Raw genomic sequence first — 20,915 nt, 5'->3', positions numbered from 1 at the left:
TCATGGGGAATTTTTGTGCCTAATAAATGTGGCATACATCGCTGACAAGGCCCCATTTGACTTGGTTGATAGGACATCCCTCTGGAAGGAGTTGACCGGCAATGGAGTTCCGTTATCACTCCTCAACTTGATCTGAACTTCCACGGAGATACAACAGCCTGTGTAAGAGTGACTTATCATCACCTTTTCCTACGTCTTCTGGAGTTCATCAGGTCGATGGAACGCCATCGCCATGATGTCAATGTACGTCACATTTAATAGGTTCTGAAATTCCTGAAGAAATTCTTCAAGTACTTTCTCTGCCGTCAATTTATAATATCCCTTAACCAATGGTATGCAAGACCTTCATCAAAAGTGTCATGGAACTCTCCAATGTCGACTTATGTTGCTGCTTCTCATTTCATTCTCCATCACCACCCCCCTCTCCCCCTCCCCTATGAGGCTGTGGAGTCTAAGGTCCTCCCTGTCAATGCCATCTCGTAACAGAAAACCAAGTCTCAGGGTCTGCTTCTTGTTCACCGCTGGCAGGTTAGTAGCCTTACTGGCTCTGTCATCGTATCGCTCCTCCTGCCCTCTCACCGATCTGCCCAACCACTGGCCGTATGATCCCATGCATTCGACCAGAAACACTTTACATGGTACCGAAACTCGGTGTTCACCTCAATTCATTCATCCTCCTCTTCTCTTAAATGTGGAAAGTTCTTCCTGAGTTACTCCAAGAGGTCAAGTCTGCTGCCCACCTGTACCTCATGGCCCTGTAATTTCTACCTCTGAGTTTTACTCCACCTGACAAAGCCCTATGTCCCTTTCATCTTGAGCCCTTTTCCTGATGGTGCATCTGTGCATTGTCATCCTTTTCCCCAGGGTACCGGCACACATTGACCTCCTCTTTTTGATAGACGGTCGCATATTTACGGTCCACGACCTAAATGCATGTGGGGACAGCTGGCTTTATGTACCTGTCTGAAGGACCAGGTGCTCTGAAATACTACGTGCCACTTTGGAAATTCATGATAATGTTTTTTTTTTATTTAAAAGCAAACTTGTTGGAGAGCAAACTGAGAATGGACAGCTAAATGTCAAGCATGCTATAAACTGAGCTATCCCACCACCTGATGGCTAGACCTCCTCTTGCAAATAATTGGGAGATTATGAATACCGTGCCATTTTCAGGCTTTTAAAATGTTGGACATGACCAAAACGTTACAGTATATGTTGGACATTCAGTGAACTATTTTTATGTTTCTAGAATAGCATCATGCTATGTTTACTGGGAAGACATTGCTATTTGAATCAGGTCAAGTTCTCACCTTCATTCTTCCTCCGTCGTTCAGCCACATCGAGCTTACTGACAGCCACACGGTATCTTTGGCGCAGCTCATCGAACACCAATCCATCGGCCACCAAGGGCACTCTCGGCCTGTTATCCAACCGGCCGGTGCTGAAAGGCCTGGTTGCTATGGGAACAGAAGTGACTATGCCACTACTTCCGCTACCATCACGCTCTGGTGATCTCCTCCAAGCTGATAATTCCAAACGGGATCCCTGACACTCAAGAAATTGTCTGGCAGATCGTTCTAGCTCTGACAGAAAGTGTGTCGAATTACGAGATGCTGTTGTCATCGATGTTGGTGGAGGCGAATGCCTAGGTGACAAACTTGGGGCCTTGCTGCTGACATATCTTTGTCCTGTACCACCTCCAAGACCATTGCCAATGCTGTCTTTCTCAAATGGTGGTACCCAGAGCCCAGTAGGTCGGAAAGGCGGTGGCTGTGTGGGTCGAGGGATTGTGGGTGGACCTCGTCCCATCTCAGCTTCGCGTGCCGGGTTCCAATAGGCTGTTGGAGATGAAGCAGGCACAGGGGTAGCTGACAGAGGTGACTTATCAATACTTACAGCATCTGGTCCATTTCTTTGGAGCCTGCAAAGCAGGAAACACCATGGAAGTTGAATATTACCTCACCCCAAATGAAATACATAATCTAATCATTTAAAATACAATCCATCCATCCATTGGGACCATACTCTGTGCAGAGCATTGGTGCTGCCTAAGCAGTCTCCTTGGCTATTGGGTACAATCCTGGAGGGGTCACCACTCCGACACAGGATACCAGCAAGCTGGCACTCATTTTGCCGACTTCGGAAGGATGACAGGCAGAGTCAACCCCACCTGGTATTAATTCAACAGTAGAGTGAGATTTGAACTCAGGATCCTAGGATCTCAAGCCCACCACCCTAACCATTAAGCCAACACCAGGCACATAAAGCACAATATTATATGGAGAAACCTCAAAAAGCAGAAAGAGAATTTAAGAATCACTTCCTTTACTCAATGTTTCAAAATCCACAGCAAAAGTAGTTGAATCAGCAGGCCTGTACCTGCATGGATCCTTTCGCCCGCTTGCAGCGATGTGATTGACCGGCTGTGTGAAAGAGGCCCTCTCTGGCCTTTCGATGACCATGCCTCGTGATGCCCCCACTTCCCGGTCACCGTGCACTGATGTGAGGGGAGGTAATGCCAGACCATTTGCATGAGGATGCGACAGGTAGGCAGGAAGAGGGACGGGCTTGATTTCTGCACCGGGTGAATCTCGAATCCGCTCTGTCGAGAGGGAATACAGTGATGATAATACAGACAACTTTATAACGGCTTTCCATTGGTTTCACTGTAGGTATGTGTTTTCCGTTGTATAGATCCAATTGTATTACTATAGATCCAATTGTTTGCATGAATCTGTTCAAGGACCCATCTGGACAATTTTCTCTTTGACTTTATGCCAAACGATCTTTCAGGAAAAACACATGACCAATTTAAAGTTGAAAGCTAATTTAAAGCTCATAAAAAGTTGAGATATCTTCCAATTTCCTCACATTTATACAGAGTACCTAACAAAGGATGATGAGATGAAGTCAGGTGATCACCAGTGCACCAATTTAGTGAAACCGTCACAATCGAAAAATAATTTTTCACAACCTCGAATTGCTCAACTTCAAGCATGATGAAAAAAATGATGCATAAACACGACGAATGAAGATGTTGTGACAGTGTGATAAAATGACCGATATTTGCACGACTGCAGGAACGAAAAGCGATTCGGACGAGGAAGAACTTGTGATTATTGCCTTCTTGGAACACAATGAGAATATCCATCCACATATCTGTTATATTCAAAGTATTAAAGAGGTGGGGGTGGGGTATTTTCCATAAAAAACATCATGTTATGTATAACTAGAATGGCACAAGTTTGACTTGGATCCTTTCAGCCGTACTTAAGTTATCGCGGTAACGAAAACCTATCAGGGACGCATGCACAGATGCACGCACGAACAGACGGCCGGACAGCCGGCCGGACAGCCTGAAAACATAATTTTGAAAAAAAACAAAAAAACAGACAACCCGGCCTCCCTCTCTCAGAATGCCTCCCTTGCTGACCCTCCTGCTCACCATCTCCATCCCCATAATAAACGGTGGAGGACTGAGTGAACTTCCCTGCCTCAATCCAACGTTCACGCTGAGCTCCTCAGACAACCTCAATCTGAATACATCAAACAAAATTGATTTCAAGCCAATCAATAGTCCTCACACCAGAAGAAAATGTTGTGGTGTTGGTGGTGGTGGTTGAGCCTATAATCTTGACAGACGTGTTCACAAGTGGTGAATGTTTCAAAATTAGAATTAACCTGAGTTCAGCATCTAAGGTCAAGTTATCACCTTCATTCCTTCTCCGTCGTTCAGCAAATACGTAATACTATTTTCCCGTGAGTTGTGAATCCACTTCATTCTGTTTCATTCACCAATAGTTCCTTCGTCACGAGTGTCCCACCAGCTGCTGGCTGCATTATTCCAGAAGCTACTGGTTTGATGTGGCCTTTTGAATGGAGAACCTTTTGAAATTGTGAAGACAATGTCATGGTTCATGAAAACTTAATTATGGGGTCTTCTTATTTTGTATGCAGTACATGGATCCATCCATCCATTGGGATCATACTCTGTGCAGAGCGTTGGTGCTGCCTAAGCAGTCTCCTTGGCTATTGGGCACAATCCTAGACAGGTCGCCACGCCAACATAGGACACCAGCAAGCTGGCACTCATTTTGCTGACTTCGGAAGGATGACAGGCAGAGTCAACCCCACCTGGTGTTAATTCAACAGCCAAGGGGGAATGATTTGAACTTGGGATCCTAGGATGTACATGGATGCTGCTAGTACAATTTCTCAGGAGCACAACTGTGCTGTTGATGCTATTGGTTTTTTGGAACTTAAAATTTGTTCAGGATGCTGGTGTTTGCTCACCTACACTTCATCGCAAGACTCTGTGGGAACTTTAATGTCCAGCAGTCAATGCCAGCAGACGTGTTCCCTGTTAGCATCAATCCGAGGTACGGTGCATCAATCCGACGAAGCATCAATCCGACAGTTTAAAGTCAGGGCTGGAATCAAACCAAGACTAGACAGCTCAAAGGTAAGTGTGCTACCTCTGCACCATCCTGTCAGAATGATAATGACTGACTTGTTTACAATTAATTACCAACTCTGCCCTTATGCTGCAAAGATCATCCTCATAATGGAGCTAATTAGAATAAGTGCGAAACCTAGTTCATTATATGGAAAATGAGCGAAAGTCCTGTGTGTCTACATTTTCGGTTTACAAGCACACACATGGTAAAAATAAAAGAAGAAGAAAACACAGGTCAGATTCTGCAGCCAACCCAAAACCCTCCCGAACACCTCCCGCAGAAGTATCGGCCGCAAGTCAGAAGTTTTTTTTAAATCATCATTCAATTGAATTCAGAATGGGAATAAAATAAATTCAATTCAAATCAAATGGAAGACAAAATAGGTGCAGTCCTGCATTGGAGTCATCAGAGCAACCCGGACAAGCAAAAAGCAAAGATGAAGTCATCAGGAGGAACCTGGATAGGATTCACATTTCAGATGCTACTCCTCTACCCTCAAACCCATCCAGGCACAGCTAAGTTAACCTTATTCAAAAAAAAAGTAAAAAAATAAAATAAAAGAAGAAACCAGATCAAAAAATTTAAATAATTCTGGCAGCCAGACGATGCATCCAATCAAATTGAAATTTAAAATCTACATTCCCCATCACTACCGGATGATAATTGTGAAGTTTCATATCGATTGATTAAGCAGTTACAGAGAAAACATTATTTAATATTTTTCTTCAATCCAATATGGCTGCCAAACCATGTGACCTATCAATTATTCCTTAACAAATTTGTACACCCATGGCTTGGGGAACATTTGTGTAAAGTTTCCTCTCAATCTGTCCAGCCGTTTTGGAGAAGATTTTTTCTCGGTTTTATGGTAAATCCAATATAGCTGCCAATCCATGTGACGCATGACATCATATGCATGAACCTTTTCTTCCTCATGGATAGGCGGTCATACATGTAAAGTTTTGCCTTGATCTGTTCAGCCACTTCAGAAAAGAAGATTTTTGAAGGTTTAAAAAAACAATAAAACAATATGGCTGTCGAATCACGTGACCAATGATGTCATCAATTTTTTTTTCTGTGGACCATTTTATTCCTCGATGACCCTCAATAATTTTCATACTGATCAGATGTAGCGTTGTACATGTGCATTACCACGTCATAAAAAAGGCACATATGATGTAAAAAAAAACACATTCCCCATGAGGAGTACTTGCTGCATGCCAAGTTTCAATTGTTTCCTTGGTGCGGTTTTAGACATACAGAGGTCCAAAGTTTTTCAATTTTTCCAACATAGCTGCCACACCACGTGACCTACGGTGCCATCATTATCAATAAAACATTCTACTTGAGTAGTCGCTCCTATGGTGAAAATTTTCTCAATCTGACAAGTGGTTGCAGAGAAAAAAACACTAAAGTTCTGTGCAAACAAACAAATGGACCCAAATGCAATACCATTTCCTTCGGCGAAGGTAACGGGAATGTCACTCGTAGAGCCAATAGTCTCACCTCTTGCATTCATTCTGAACAAAAATACCATCATTAACTACACATGGTGCTGTTAAAGCCCACTGCCGTTACAGCCTATATACCCGTATCATCCACGCACCTGTTAATGTACATATTTTCTTGGTATGGGTTATGAACGTCATAAATTTTATTCTTCACTCACGTCCGGTCATAGATCAGATATAAGAAGCTTCTGAATAAAGCCAAATGTAATTGTATGCATCAATGGTGGTTTGCAGAGGATTAACAGAGGCCCATTTAATTATCTCCATCGCTTAGCCCGCCCGGAGGTGACTATATCTCCAAGTTGGTTCTCCGCAGCAAGATGTTGTTGGGAGATCCTTAGTTATGCTTTTCCTGTGTCAGTATGTAGATGGTGATGGCGTGCAAGACCTTCCTTCTTCATGGATGCTTATTTACTTACACGACAGACTGGCAATATCTTTGACGGAGATGTGCATGTGGAATCACATAGCATTATAAACTGCTCGTTACAACTGCAAGATACATGTCTGGCAATCCCACAAGACTCCCATTGACACAAATCTTGTTCAGTCTTGCTTTTCCTCACAGATTTTCAAATTATCTATCCATTGGCCCTTCATGTTGAATCCCACATGCATCCTTGTTGCACTCTCGCATTCATTGCTTCTGTCTGCCGGTGGTTGTTCAGACACTTTCTGTACACGTTATTGTCAGTGTGACGCAATCCCCTAACTCATCAATGTTCATCAAAAAAATTAAAAAAAAAAAGGATTTTTGTCACAATAGCACAGACCTGTAACATGTGTACATACTGTTCATCAATGACGTAAACACTTGTTTAGTGTAAGATTCAACTACAACTCTGATTCAAAGAGACTGCTTACCACGAACTCCTCGCCCCTGTGAAACTTCAGATTGCGGACCTCGATCTCTTGCTCGCTCACCAGAAAGCTCATCACGTTGGTGAAGTTGTTGCTGTTGTAGTTGCTGCTGTTGCTGTTGCTGCTGCTGTTGTTGCTGCTGTTGATGCTGCTGTTGATGCTGCGGTTGATGCTGCGGTTGATGCTGATGTTGATGCTGCTGTTGATGCTGCTGTTGATGCTGCTGTTGATGCTGCTGTTGATGCTGCTGTTGCTGTTGTTGTTGCAGATGTTGTTTCTGTGGCTGTTGGTGTTGCTGTTGCTGTGGTGATGCACGAACTGGAGGTGCCCGGGCCTCGCTTTCTCGTTCCCCGTTTCCAGCATCATTCTCGGCTTCCCGCAGGCGCATTCTATCCCGATCTCGATCACGATCCCGATCGCGATCCCGATCTATGTACCTCTCACGCTCCTCACGCTCTCGCTGCCTCTGCTGTTCCTCAGCTTGCATCCTGTCTCGAGAAAAGAAAAATATCATCAGGCTGTGGATTCAGTTCCATGCATCAATTTATTAAAAGCTGCAACCAAATATAATCATGCCATGATCAGACAAAATGAAATAATAGATGTGAGAAAAGAAGCGTGTGGAAAGAAAACTAGAAAACAAAAAGGAAAAAAAAGACAGGAATAAGCAAGCGGGAGAGAAAGAGGGAAGAAACAAGGGGGGAGGAGAGATAGAGATAGGTGAGAGAGGGAGAGATAGAGATAGGTGAGAGAGGGAGAGATAGAGAGGTGGACAGCGGGAGAGAAAGACAGAGAGCGAGGCAGAAATAGAGAAGAGTAGAGAGAAAGAGAGAGAGAGAGAGAGAGAGAGAGAGAGAGAGAGAGAGAGAGAGAGAGAGAGAGAGAGAGAGAGAGAGAGAGAGAGAGAGAGAGAGAGAGAGAGAGAGAGAGAGAGAGAGAGAGAGAGAGAGAGAGAGAGAGAGAGAGGTACAGAGAGGTGGAGAGAGGTACAGAGAGGTACAGAGAGGTACGGAGAGAGAGAGGTGGAGAGAGGTACAGAGAGGTACAGAAAGAGAGAGAGAGAGGTGGAGAGAGGTACAGCGAGGTACAGCGAGGTACAGAGAGAGAGAGAGGTGGAGAGAGGTACAGAGAGGTACAGAAAGAGAGAGAGAGGTGGAGAGAGGTGGAGAGAGGTACAGCGAGGTACAGCGAGGTACAGCGAGGTACAGCGAGGTACAGAGAGGTACAGAGAGGTACAGAGAGAGAGAGAGAGAGAGAGAGAGAGAGAGAGAGAGAGAGAGAGAGAGAGAGAGAGAGAGAGAGAGAGAGAGAGAGAGAGAGAGAGAGAGAGAGAGAGAGAGAGAGAGAGAGAGAGAGAGAGAGAGAGAGAGAGAGAGAGAGAGAGAGAGAGAGAGAGAGAGAGAGAGAGAGAGAGAGAGAGAGAGAGAGAGAGAGAGAGAGAGAGAGAGAGAGAGAGAGAGAGAGAGAGAGAGAGAGAGAGAGAGAGAGAGAGAGAGAGAGAGAGAGAGAAACAGCAACAACAAAAAAAACCCATTAGAAGCATGCCTTGCTTCTATAATCTAATGCTCATTGATGACATCACATTGTTTTCAACACTCTAAAATGCTATTTTTGTGCTTGGAAGCATTAGGACAAGCACAAGGAATTGTTTACATGAGGAAAAGTAAAAACACACAAGACCAGAAAATAGTTTTTCTCAGCTAGAAAATAGCAACACTGAATATAATCAGCACTAAATGACCTCTCAGCAGCAATGGTGGCAGGCAGCCCTGAGAGGAGCTCTGGAGAATAATGAATTCCAGGAAGAGGGAATGGAACAGCAGAGGGATGTAAAGGTGCCAAGGGGTAGTATGATGGCTGGAGAGTAGACAAGCAGTAGGGATCATCCAGTCTGGGAGGTGAGATATGTGGAAAAGGTAAGAAACAGAAATAACACCGATGAATAACATAAGACTAACAATTTTCAGCAACAGACTATGCTTCAGGAACAAGTTACGAGTAAAAATCCATGTCAAGTCCCAACATCTATGACCTACAGCACTGTGCAAAAGTTTGGGTTATTTTCACTTTTGTCATGCTGTTCCCCATGAAACATTTGTGGTAAGTTAGAATTATGCAATAAAGATAGATAATTAAAATTTCTGTGAAAGCCAATTTAATATCACAGTTACTGTACCTTTAAGTACAGAAGTATATGAAATAAATTAATAAATGGAAAAGTTTTATTTTTGCAATGCATATTATATTATCATGTGCTTGTAATATCCGATGAGCACAAAGCAAATATGCAGGGAACAGTTTGTGGATTTTATAAAATAAATACCGTAATAATAAATTATTGAAGTAATCAACAACAGTTACATGAATGTGAATTACAAGAAACCACAATAAAAGTTGAAAATTAGTGATTATGTGAAATTCGTTTTCATCAGCTTCTTTCCTTGCTTGAAAAGTCTATGAGTGGGTTGAGAGTGGCACCAAGGAAGCAACTTTCAACAGAACAGCGTGTGAAGATCCAAACTCTGCGAGAAGAAGGTCACACATGAAGAAAATCACTGAAAAGCTGAAGATCTCTTACAATAGTGTGAGGTACACTTTGTAATGCCTGAAATAAAACTGCCTTGGTACAAGATAAGAGAAGACCAGGAAGATCCAGAAGAACCTTTCCAAGGCAAGACAAGCACTTGGAGTTGGTCAGCTTACATGATAGAAGGAAATCAAGTCAGCATCTGACAAATGAAATGAGAGCAGGCCTGAACATTAACATCTCGTCCAGCACAGTGGGCAGAAGGCTGATTGCAACAGATCTCCTGGTAGAATTGCTGAAAAGAAACCACTGCTGAGATCAAAGAATAAAGTGAAAAGAATGAAATTTGTGAGGCACACCAACATTGGGTGACTGAACAATGGAATCGGATATTATTGTCTGTTGAATCAAAGTTTGAACTTTTTGGATCGAAGAGATGCCAGTTCGTATGCCAAAGACCCATGAGAACGTTACGTCACACAATGCTTGCTGCCTACTGTTAAGCATGGAAGAGTCTCTGTGACTATCTAGGGTTATAACCAGGGATTCACAGAATTTAAAAAAATTAGGTTCTCCAATGAGTACCAGCAGAAATGGTCTGGTACTCACGAAAAAATGTCAGCTTCGAGCGTGCTCGTCTGCTTTCCTAAGCCCCACTCCAATTTTTAAGGCACTTCTCAGCTTAGAATGCATCTCACTCCTCTGTAAGTGTTCTCTCAGAACATCCACTCCAGATGAGACACTCGCAAGCTGCTTTTTTTGTTTGTTCTGGATGCTCCTAAACCTCCTCTTCTTCCTCCTTACTCGTGCATTTTCCTTCAATCCTTAATTTTTTTATTATTCTTGTAAGTTATAAACTTACAATATAACTTATAAATTATGTTAACATTTATAAACTTAATTTTGTACACTTAAATTTTGAAATCACAGGATCATTTATCAGAACTAGCACAGAAGAATGCTACCTACACCAGCTGAGAAAACCTTCCATCAAAAGCCTCTGTTGTGCTCGTATGCTTTTGAGCTTTTTCTTTGAAGAACGCATTTAGTTTTTTTTAATCGTGCATGAGTACCTGAGTACCAGTTATGTGAAACCCTGGTTATATCTCAACTTTTGGTGGAGGAAAACTTGTTAAAATCAATGGGATACAAACAAAAGAGAAGTACAAGCACATACTGCAGCACAATGCAGTTTCTAACAGAAATAATTTAATTGGAAGAGGATTCATTTTCCAACAAGATAATGATTTAAAACACACTTCCAATATCGGAAAACTGCATTTGGAGAACAAGGTTACAGCTGATGTGGTCCAAGTGTTAGAATGGCCACCCTTGAGATGGGATATAAGTCCAATCGAGGCCATATGGGATGACCTCGAAACAGAGAAGAACAAAAGAGGAGCCCAACTAACTTCACAGAGCTGTGGAATGTACTGCAGGATATTTGGTAAAGTATTCCTGTAAGAGTGTTTCCGTGGTATACAAGAAGCATGGGTAAAAGAGTAATGGCACTCAAGAAGGCAAAGGGTGGACACAGAGTATTGACTGAGACTATAAAATGACTGTTCTTGTTATTTACTCAAGCAGTTTGTTTCATGCTCATTTATAAAGGTTGTTAATTTACAATGATGAATACATATTATGATTGTTACCACTGATAATTTGATGAAAATAACCTTAGAGTATAAATATCATTGTAATAACCCAAACTTTTGCATTGCTGGATGTACACCAATAGCACAGATAATATGTTCAACACTTAAATAATCCCGAGTCTATTTCCAAACTGAACCCCAAACCCCAATTTGAACATCAATCTGAGATTTCTAACGCATTCTGTAACTTCATTTTGCAGCCCCTATAAAAGACAGTACCATCATCACCATCTCACCGGAATTGTGGATACTGGAAAGCTGGGTGTGTCAAAAAGCCAGGGTGGTAGAAGGCAGCAAGGGTTGAAGGTTCAAATCCTAGGGGACCATGGGTTTGTGGAGGTTGAATCCCGGAAAGCCTTATGTCCCCCGTGCAGGCACCATGGTATGGCCTGAATCCTCGTATGGGATCATCTGGGCGTAATCCAGAAGTGAGGCTGTGGTTGAGACCATGATTCCTACAGAGGACAGGTGTCTATTACAGAGTATCTAAGGAGACATTATTTGAGACTCAAAAGGCAGGAGGTGATCCAGGTCGTTGCCAATTGATCAAACCTAGACATTCTTTCCCAACGTCGATTAGGTAATCTATAAACAATAAATTAAATATACTTTTACCCGCATCCCTGATCCATGTGATACGCTAATTTTGTAGCCGGTGATCAGTCCACCTCAACCAGGCAATTTATATAGTTTGTTGCTGCTTCTGCTTTTCCAAAGTTAAAGTAGATCTGTTTGTAGTGGCATTTTCTTCTGATCACTTGCCCTATAACATCACCACAAGTAGAAGTGCCAAATAGCGTGTGGACTTCGCCACCATTACCTGATGTCCATGTAATTTGTAGAAAGGTACACAGTCTTTTTCCGAGATACTATATCTGTAAAGCTATTCTGTGATTTTATCGACTGCTGGATTATTTATTTTACCATTGAAATAACATGTCCTATTAATGAAGAGTGCACCAGTGTTTTTTTGTTTGTTTTTTTTTCGCCTCTGAGCTGTCTAGCCTGTGCTTGAATCTCAGCACAGCTATAGACTGTCATCCTGGTGTTTCGCAGGCAGGGCAATTCATCCGACAAGTGCACTGTTCCTCGTCAGGATGTTAAGCCAGAGGACCTGTCTGCCAGCACCAGTCAATGGTGGATGTTAAAGATCCTATATGGTATATTTTACAAAGACACACTCTCATGTGCAGCCTTGTGGCTGCTGGTTGCATCATTAGTTAGGGACACGGATATGCCGCTAATGCAGTGCCCCTATTACCAGTATACCGGTGCTAATTTCGCTCTCCCCGGAAGGATGACAGGCTGAGGCAACCCCACCTGGTGTTAATTCAGCAGAAAATGGAGCTCAAACTCAGGACCCTAGATCCAAAGCCAGCCACCCGAACCGTGAAGCCAACACCAGGCTTATTTTACAAAGAATAGGTGAGTTGTTGCGGGCACCACAAACAACTTGCAAATTCCTATCCTGACTGTTGGAAGGAAATGACAAACCACCCAGCACAACCAGAGCTGCTTCAGAAGCACCACTGCTCTGTAAAGAGTACCGGGAGCGCTTGATTGATTTAATTAAGTTTTAATAACACTTCCTACAGAGTTAAATGGTAATACAACAAGCCACCAAAGCTGGTATCCTGTCAGGAAAATAAATGCAATTATAATTAGAAAGAGCAATCAGAGAATACAGACCCTTGCCAGGACTTGCTTTACGTGGTGTATTCTGTGTGGCAAATAAATGGATGGATGTACTAAAGGAAAAGTCAATGGTTGCAAATAAAAGGTCCAAATAATGGTCTCGTTGTAAAGGTCAAAGGTCTGAAAAGTTCGAAAGGTGTGAAAAGGTTAAAAGGGCTGAAAAGGTCTAAAGTGTCGAAATGGTCTGAAGTGTCTTCAAAGGTCGAAGGGTTTTAAAGTGTGTAATTTAATGTCTATAGAGTCTTAAACTGTCTAAAAAGGGTCTAAAGGGTCGTAAAAGGACTGAGAGGTGTGAAGGTAAAAGGGTCAAAGGGGAGAAAGGAGTCAAAGGAGTCTTTAGGGTCCTAAAGAGTCTGACAGGGTATATTTGGTCTTTGGGTTCTAAAAGGATCTACAGGGTCTAAGGGTTCTAAAGGGTGTAACGGGGTCTATAGCGTCTCAGCATTCTCAAGGGTCTTAGGGTTCCTATCTAAATGGTCACAAGGGTCTTAGGGGTCTTATAGTTCTAAAGGGTTACAGGGGTCTAAAGAGTCTTAAAGGGTTATAAAGGGTCTATCTCGGGGGTCTTGGGGATATTAGGGTTCTTGAGTGGTTTTAGGGTGTCTTTACAGTCTCAAGGGGTCTAAAGGAAAATAGTGGTTTAATGTAATTAATACACCTACTCACGTCTGTGCGGACAAACATACAGACAAACATACAGACAAACATACAGACGGTCCCAAATGCAATACCCTCTCCTCTGGCGAGGGAAATAACAATGCTTGACAAGCGGAAAGGATTCAGAGAAACACACAGTCGTTCAGTCAATAATATGTAGTACTCCCCTTTTACTTGTGCAAGTCATTTGTTTTCTTTAATCATCCAATCAAAGGCCCTTCCCTCTGAATGTTCTTCACTGTAGTGTTAATCAGAATCCTATTTGGCACATCAAACAACCACTAATGGCTTCTGCTTTTCTGAAAATTAATACGAGATGGATTTTATTGCATCACAATTATCTCAGCCATGCCAGTGGTCTCACAAAGATTATGGGCTTACCCCTCACAAGCCGGCAGTGGAATTATAAACCTACACTTTTCAACATAGTTTATGACAATAATCTGTTTATGACATACACAATGAGGAGGGAGGTGTACAAATGAAATACAATTGTTCAAACATATCAATATTTTAATTGCAGTAGTTTCCAAATTTGAACCAGACTCGGTGGCGTAATGGTTAGAGCGTCTACTCTGAGTCGGGGAGGTCGGAGCTTCAAACCTGATCCTCGTCGAGTCATACCAAAGACTTTAACCAGAGTTGGTGTCAAAGCCACCCAATGCTCGCCTGTTTATACATTTATCGTTTTTAAAAGACTCGTCTCATAATTGATATTTTTATAAAGCATTGCGGTGAAGTCTGATCCAAATAATTTTAAAGCAATATATGTATTTGTATATTGTAATCAGTAACAAGAGCGCAAGTGAGCACAATATCCGCCCGAACAAGAAGGTATATACAGAATTGTGCTACTACATGGAAAACAGCATCCTGGTTGCCATGGCAACCACTTTAGATGACGAACGTATGTCGCGACACACCGTTTCCACAGTCTTTGCCTATGTACCAAATATGAAATGTGAAAGTTGAAAACTTTGGGAGTTAGAGTGCGGACAGGAACGGACGGACGGACAGACAGACAGACAGACGGACGGACGGACGGACGGACGGCAGGTATCACATTATACGCCCCGATATATATATATATATATATATATATATATATATATATATATATATATATATATATATATATATATATATCAGGCGTATAAAAAATAGTGTGGGAGATAAAAACATTAGAAAGGAAAAAATAACTTGCACCAAAAACTTTAACATTTTCACGCTCACGCTCACGCTCATGCTGACGCTCACGCCGGGGGTATCGATATAGCTCTCTGTTCTTCGAACAGGCGAGCTAAAAATGGTATGTGCTGCTTCTTTGCTTGATGCTCCGAATTTGAAAAGGATACAGCATGGACAAAGAACAGTAGGTCGGAACTAATCGTGCAGCCTTTGATGGGCCTCGAGGTCTCCTCTTGCGTCAAAGGTACTTGTCGGGGAACTCGTGTAAAATCAAGCTAGAATAATAATTAATTTCTGCAATTTCAAGAGTTTATTTCAATGGAATTGTGATAATGGTATTTAAGAAGCTGTCACATTTCTAAGCCAGATAACCCTTTTAACTTTATCGATCAGTTTACTTCTGTTCTATGTGCAAACTGTGTTGGAAAGGTGACACGTCCAGGATTGTAATCCTCGCCAAGAAACTGCTTCAGCGGAACAGACGCTTTTTATAGATGGTGGATGATCTGTGATCTATGTTGCAATCCCCGACGTGTCCAGGATTGTAATCCTAGCCAAGAAACTGCTTCGGCGGAACTGACGCTCTGCATAGTACCAATCCCATTCTTACAATGAATATAAAAACAAGTACATCAAATTACCTAATAGATAATATTATTGTGGGAACGTGATAGGAGGTAATGGGAATAATATAGCTATTAGTATTAATGTCCTTTGTTTCTACTAATTTCTACATTACTTCTACCACCCCGGCTAATGCCATTAGTACATGTCTTGCATGAGAGTATGGTATCTGCATGAAAAAGACGTCACATGTCAAAGAATCTAATAGGAGCTGATAATCATGATTCCCTTTCCCTCTGTATGGGTCCAAAACCCCACTCTCCTCCCTCCCCTTCTTGATGCCTTAAATCATTCCTTTGTTATCTGTCCATATGTTTTCTTATCATGAACTGCAGAAAGCCACTCTACAGAAAACGAGCGGATCCCATCCAAGCGCGACCAGGACATTCCGCGACTGTGCGCTGAACCAAGGAAGCGCCTGACATCATGGCAATGTTGGGCATGTCACGGCAGGAGTTGGATCAAGGGGAGAGCCAACTGGGCACACGGTCGCGAGATAATTATATCCAAGATAAGCAAGAGCTCAGACCGAGGGTGGGAGTTGAAGTTGGAGTTACAGACAGAAGTTGGGGTCCGTTCACAGCACCACGAGACAAGTTGCAGAGGCGGTTGAGTTGCAGAGGCGGTTCAGTTGGAGCTTGGAGAGGCGAGACAGAGAGCAGCTCAGGGCATAAGACCGAACTACTACGATGGAGTTCTGCAGCGCTGAGGAGACGCGCGGTCTCAGAGTCATGACGAAGTCGGACACGATCCGCCAGATCGCCTCTTCCCACCCAATCTATGCTGTTACAGCTGCTCTCTCGAGCTACAGCACCGGCCCCATGCAAGCGTCATGATAAGAGGTTTAAATTTTGTGTCCCATGACTTATATGTCTAAATACTTACTGCATGAAATAGTAAGTTAATGTGATAAGCCAAACAAGTTATTGTGCGTGCGAGAGTTTTTATAATTACATAGTAACTGTATATCACTGAAATACGTACTCTCTCTCTCTCTTCCATGTTCTCCCCCAACCCTTTCATTATTTATTAAACCTATTCTCACCATCGGCGTGTTGGTCTGGTAACGTGCTCAGTTCATTTGGCGTTAAAACCACAGCACGAGTAAAACTCACGGCTCTTTGGAATTGGCATGAATCCTCGATAGGATGGCATTTTAAAAGCACAGCTGTGTCCGTTTGGGTGCAATCACTCGGCCCATCTTATTTGATGGATGAACCGACTTGTCAGGGAATGTGGGTGATATGCGCATCTTTGGGGGTTTCCTTCTGCTTGGTGTACGTATGTTGTTCATAGTACTGAACCGAGCGTGTTGTACAATGACTGCAACCCAGGGTCATGAACGAACGTACAGGTCAGCTAACACTCGAACGGATATTTGTCAGTTGGTGTCTGTGACTTCCGAGTGACATTACAATGACCACATCAACAGCGTGACGTTTTGGAAACTTGTATTTCAAATCAACAGATACAAAGTCAAATGAGGAAGTTCACCATGACATGCAATGTCCAACTCCGATTCCCGCATTGGGTTATTTCCGCCTAGTGTCTCTGTTCTGGCGGCTCAACTCACGCGTGTTCACCTGGTCCACCAAGGTTGTTGAATGATTGTCTTGTTGTGGTGTTCTCTCTCTCACACGCTGGTCCATTCACAAGGATGATCTCAAGAGCTCAAAGGAATTCTTTCCCGAAACACAAACTTAATGAGTTTTAATCAGCCTGATTGTGATCGGCTCCATGCATCAACAATCGCTCTGGACATCAACACATCGTTCACTCATCAATGTTAAATCGAGCACAAGGCGATCAAAACGCACTTCTCGTCACATGTCACCTGCCTCTCTGCACCTCGCTCTCGCAGGTTTATATCGTAACACAGAATGATCCCGTGCCTTCCAGCAAATGCGATTCTAGTCCATACTGGAAGTTTCATCTGAGAACGTTCCAGCATCTACACAAATCTCACCAGGCAGTTTTACAGTACAATACTGCCGTATACAGTCAAAAATAGCTCATTACATCAAACAGCTTATACTACAATATTTACCGATCCGTGCTAAACACAAAAGTTATAACATGTGACCGTCAATTTTAATTGTTCATTTACAGGCACTTACTGATGTTTACTCACAAATGTCACAACATCCTGCTTTTAAATGACAATAAGCCCCACCTATCGAAAAATATGATTGCAAACACTTTTTGTTTTATTTTATTACAAGTCAGTTAAAATTAGAGGGTGTAAAACAAACCAAAAAGAAACAATCACAGTCGACTCATACAATCAGCTCCCACATTCTCGGATCCCTTAATCGCCTGAATACAAAACCGATAATTCTGGAGGAACAACGGCTACCGCATTATCCGCGCACTGTCAATCTTGCACTTTTGTTTGTACGACAGGGGCTGATGATCAGTCTGTTTGATGAACTATCGTCCGCAGATGCAGTTCTGGAGTTTCTTTACAGCAAACACTATTGCGAGACATTCACGTTCTATCGCCGAGTAGTTCCTTTCCAGGGGCAGAAGTTTCTCTCTGGCACACATCACAGGAAAGACTCCGTCCTCATACTCCTGCAACAACACCGCTCCGATTCTGACATCAGATGCATCCGCTTGCATGATGAATGTTCTGGCAAAGTGCGGCATTCGTAGTATGGGGGCCTTGCAAAGAAGGTTCTTGATCCTTTCAGATGCTCTCTTTTGGGGTGCCTCCCATGGAATGTGGTTGGGCTGACCATTTTTGGTGAGGTCAGTGAGGGGCACAACTTCATCTGCGTGATTTGGTATGAACCTTCTATAGTACCCCGCCAACCTCAGGAATTATCTAACCTGTCTTTTGGTCAGCGGTACTGGGGGGTTTCTGACGCAGGTTAGCTTATCTTCTGACCCTTTTCCCTCTGCCTTGCTGACAGATCCTCACGGATGTTGACGTCCTCGCATGTCTCTCCGTCAGCCCTGGGTCTCATTTACAGCAAGTCTTCATTCGCCAAGACACATTCTTCATCACCATGCAGCTTGGAGTCAATGACCGCCATATCGGCCACATCCGGCTGTAATGTGATATCAGCTGCATTGTCAGCTCTCTCATGATACAAGTTCAACAGGTTGGCATGGGAAATTGTGGTCTTGCCTTTGACACAGATCATGTAATCCATCCGGTTGATAACTTCCTGGACTTCATGTGGTCCTTGCCATTGGAGCATCTGGTCCGCACTGGGGACAACGGTTCAATCAGGTCCACAGCCACTCTGTGAAAGGGCTCTTCAATCAACGGCATGGTTCCCAATGGTTCTTGGAAACCCTCCCTTTGGGGTTGGTCCTTTGGCGGATGTCTCAGAACTTGCAGAATCTGCTGACGTCACGAGTTATCCCTGACCAATGGAAGTTACTCATGATTCTGTCAGTTGTCTTTTTCGCTCCAAGATGACCTCCAACAATAGATTTGTGTGCCATTTTCATCACGGCCTCTCGATACTTGGTTGGAACGATGATTTGCTTCACCTCAGTCATGTCAGTTGTGTAGATACTGTGTAAGACACCTTTGTGGACTTTGAGCCTGTACTTGCACTTGTTCTGTCTGATGATTTCTGTTATCCTGCACCTCCTTCCACAACTTTGAAGTGAGACATCTTCCTTCTGAGTTTGCTCGCTCTGGACATTAACACCTCGTTCACTCATCTTATATATTATTTCCGAGTTTGTGGTTTCGTGTCGCGCTATCTTCGAATTTGTTCTGCGCTCGAGTAATGTGATATTCGGCTTACATTATCTCAAAGACCATATGAGGTGCATGGTACAAAAAAGAAGTAAATTAAATGGTTCTGAAACAGTGAAATCGTGCAAAAAACGGTTACTGCATTTGTAATGCGATAACCCAAAACATTGTGTATGAAGAAGTACTTTGAACATCGTATTCCACTTACTGCATTAAAGTAAAATTACTACTGATACTCTGCATCAGTTCCTTTCTCAAACACACTCACCCCAACATGTCGCGCAGAGCGCGGGTTATGCTAGTCAGAGTTAAATTGAGCACGGGACGATCAAAACGCACTTCTCGTCACATGTCACCTACTCTCTACACCTCAGGTTTAAATAGTAACACAGAACAATCCCATGCCTTCCAACAAATGCGATTCTCGACCATCGTCTGAGAACGTTCCACCATCGACACGAATCTCACCAAGCAGTTTACAGTACGATACTGCCATATACTGTCAAAATTAGTTCATTGCATCAAGCAGTTTATATTACAATTTACCGATCCGTGCAAAAAGAAACTTATAACATGTAACTGTCAATTTTAATTGTTCATTTACAGGCATTTACTGATGCTTACTCACAAATCTCACAACATCTAAGCTTTTAACTGATAACGGTTGTCGTGCCAGATCCTCGTTAGAGTTTTCTGTCTGCAGACAGCTGAAGCAAAGACTGTTAGAACTCTCCCGGCAGATGATGTATAGTCTCTTTTGACTGTCCATCGCTAATTTGGGTAGAGTGCAGGTGTTAGATTTGATCACATGACCTACCGGCGGTCCAACATAATACTGCAACATGCTAACCAATACATATAACTTTGTTGTGATCCCTCTCCTCTTCTGCTCCAACCATGCAGCGTCCCGCTAGTTCAAAGTGTGAATTACGGATTCCTTGCTCTGTGTAAGAGTCACCCTTGGCAGGGGGTGTTGGAAGGGGCATTAGTGCAGGAGCGGACTGACGGTATTTTGGGCCCTCAGGCAAAAGCGGCCTTTGTGCCTCCGAGGTAAAATTTTTGAATGGCACTCAGTGCGAAATAAAAGTTTCCGAAAACAAACATTTGTCTATAAATATGCAGAATAATGAATGAGACAGTGAATTAAAAAGAACTACACTGTAGTTTATGAACGATAAAGTGGTGCACCTCATATTGCAGAGTACAGTGCATACATTAGGGTCCAAAGCATCATGAAATGTTCCAGGCAAATGGTCTGAAACAGAATGTAATAAATTACACACACGGACAAAATTATTTCTCCATGTAATTTACCCGAAGATTTTGCCGAGAAAAACAAATGGTCACTTTAGCCATGTGATCTAAAATAAAGGAGATAGTGGGGCGTTCGAACCGACCAAGTCAATTCTCACCTTCGTTTAGTAAACACTATTTTCCACAATATTAGCAAAAAATACGTGTGAAGATGGTTCATATGTTTTTTACAAACCCAGTTTTTCTGTAACACACATTTATGGTCAATAACCGTTTCCTGTAAAGTTTGAAACTGTAGCTTTAACAGCGGTGAATGTTGCTTGTTTAAAGCAGGTAAAATGTTTAACAGCAATAAATGTCTTAACTGCATTTTTTGGGGAATCAATTGAAATTGATTTTCAACCCTCAACAATTGCTATACAGGGTGAACACATTGAAATGAAACAATTTTGAAGCTTTATAACTTTGTACGTATAAATTTGATGTTGAAAGTTGGACAGTTACCACATCATATATCTAAGTTTATGAGGTTAAAGTATATTTTGTGTTTCAGATTGATTTATGATGGCTCCACAAGAAAAGGTGAAATGCGTGTTGTGGATTTTCATTTAAATTTCATTTTAAAGGACACCCTGTACTATGTTTGAATATACATTCTAAAATCGTCTTAATCTCCTATTTCTGAAAATGTGAACTTTTTTTTTCTTTGAGCACGGGCCCCTTGATGACCGGGGCCCTCAGTCGGTGTCTGCATATCCGACTGCTCAG

General features: G+C 42.5%; 1 protein-coding gene across 7 annotated transcripts in view; it reads right to left on the bottom strand.

Annotated features, from left to right (window-relative positions):
• The window catches only part of GSE1 (Gse1 coiled-coil protein), a 228,833-nt gene that overhangs the window by 38,515 nt on the left and 169,403 nt on the right, over positions 1–20,915 (bottom strand). For all 7 annotated transcript variants that reach the window (XM_085888620.1, XM_085888615.1, XM_085888616.1 and 4 more), the window contains 5 exons: positions 11,248–11,466; positions 8,571–8,720; positions 6,833–7,317; positions 2,380–2,602; positions 1,311–1,921 (listed from right to left, as the gene is read on the bottom strand). In XM_085888620.1, coding sequence (XP_085744746.1) covers positions 1,311–1,921; positions 2,380–2,602; positions 6,833–7,317; positions 8,571–8,720; positions 11,248–11,466 — 1,688 coding nt within the window. The remainder of the gene's footprint in view (positions 1–1,310; positions 1,922–2,379; positions 2,603–6,832; positions 7,318–8,570; positions 8,721–11,247; positions 11,467–20,915) is intronic.

Source organism: Eptatretus burgeri, chromosome 7 (assembly GCF_056783735.1).
Source record: "Eptatretus burgeri isolate ZD-2024b chromosome 7, Ebu_testis_v1, whole genome shotgun sequence".
NCBI lineage: Eukaryota > Metazoa > Chordata > Myxini > Myxiniformes > Myxinidae > Eptatretus > Eptatretus burgeri.
This window is presented reverse-complemented; position numbering and strand designations above follow the sequence as displayed.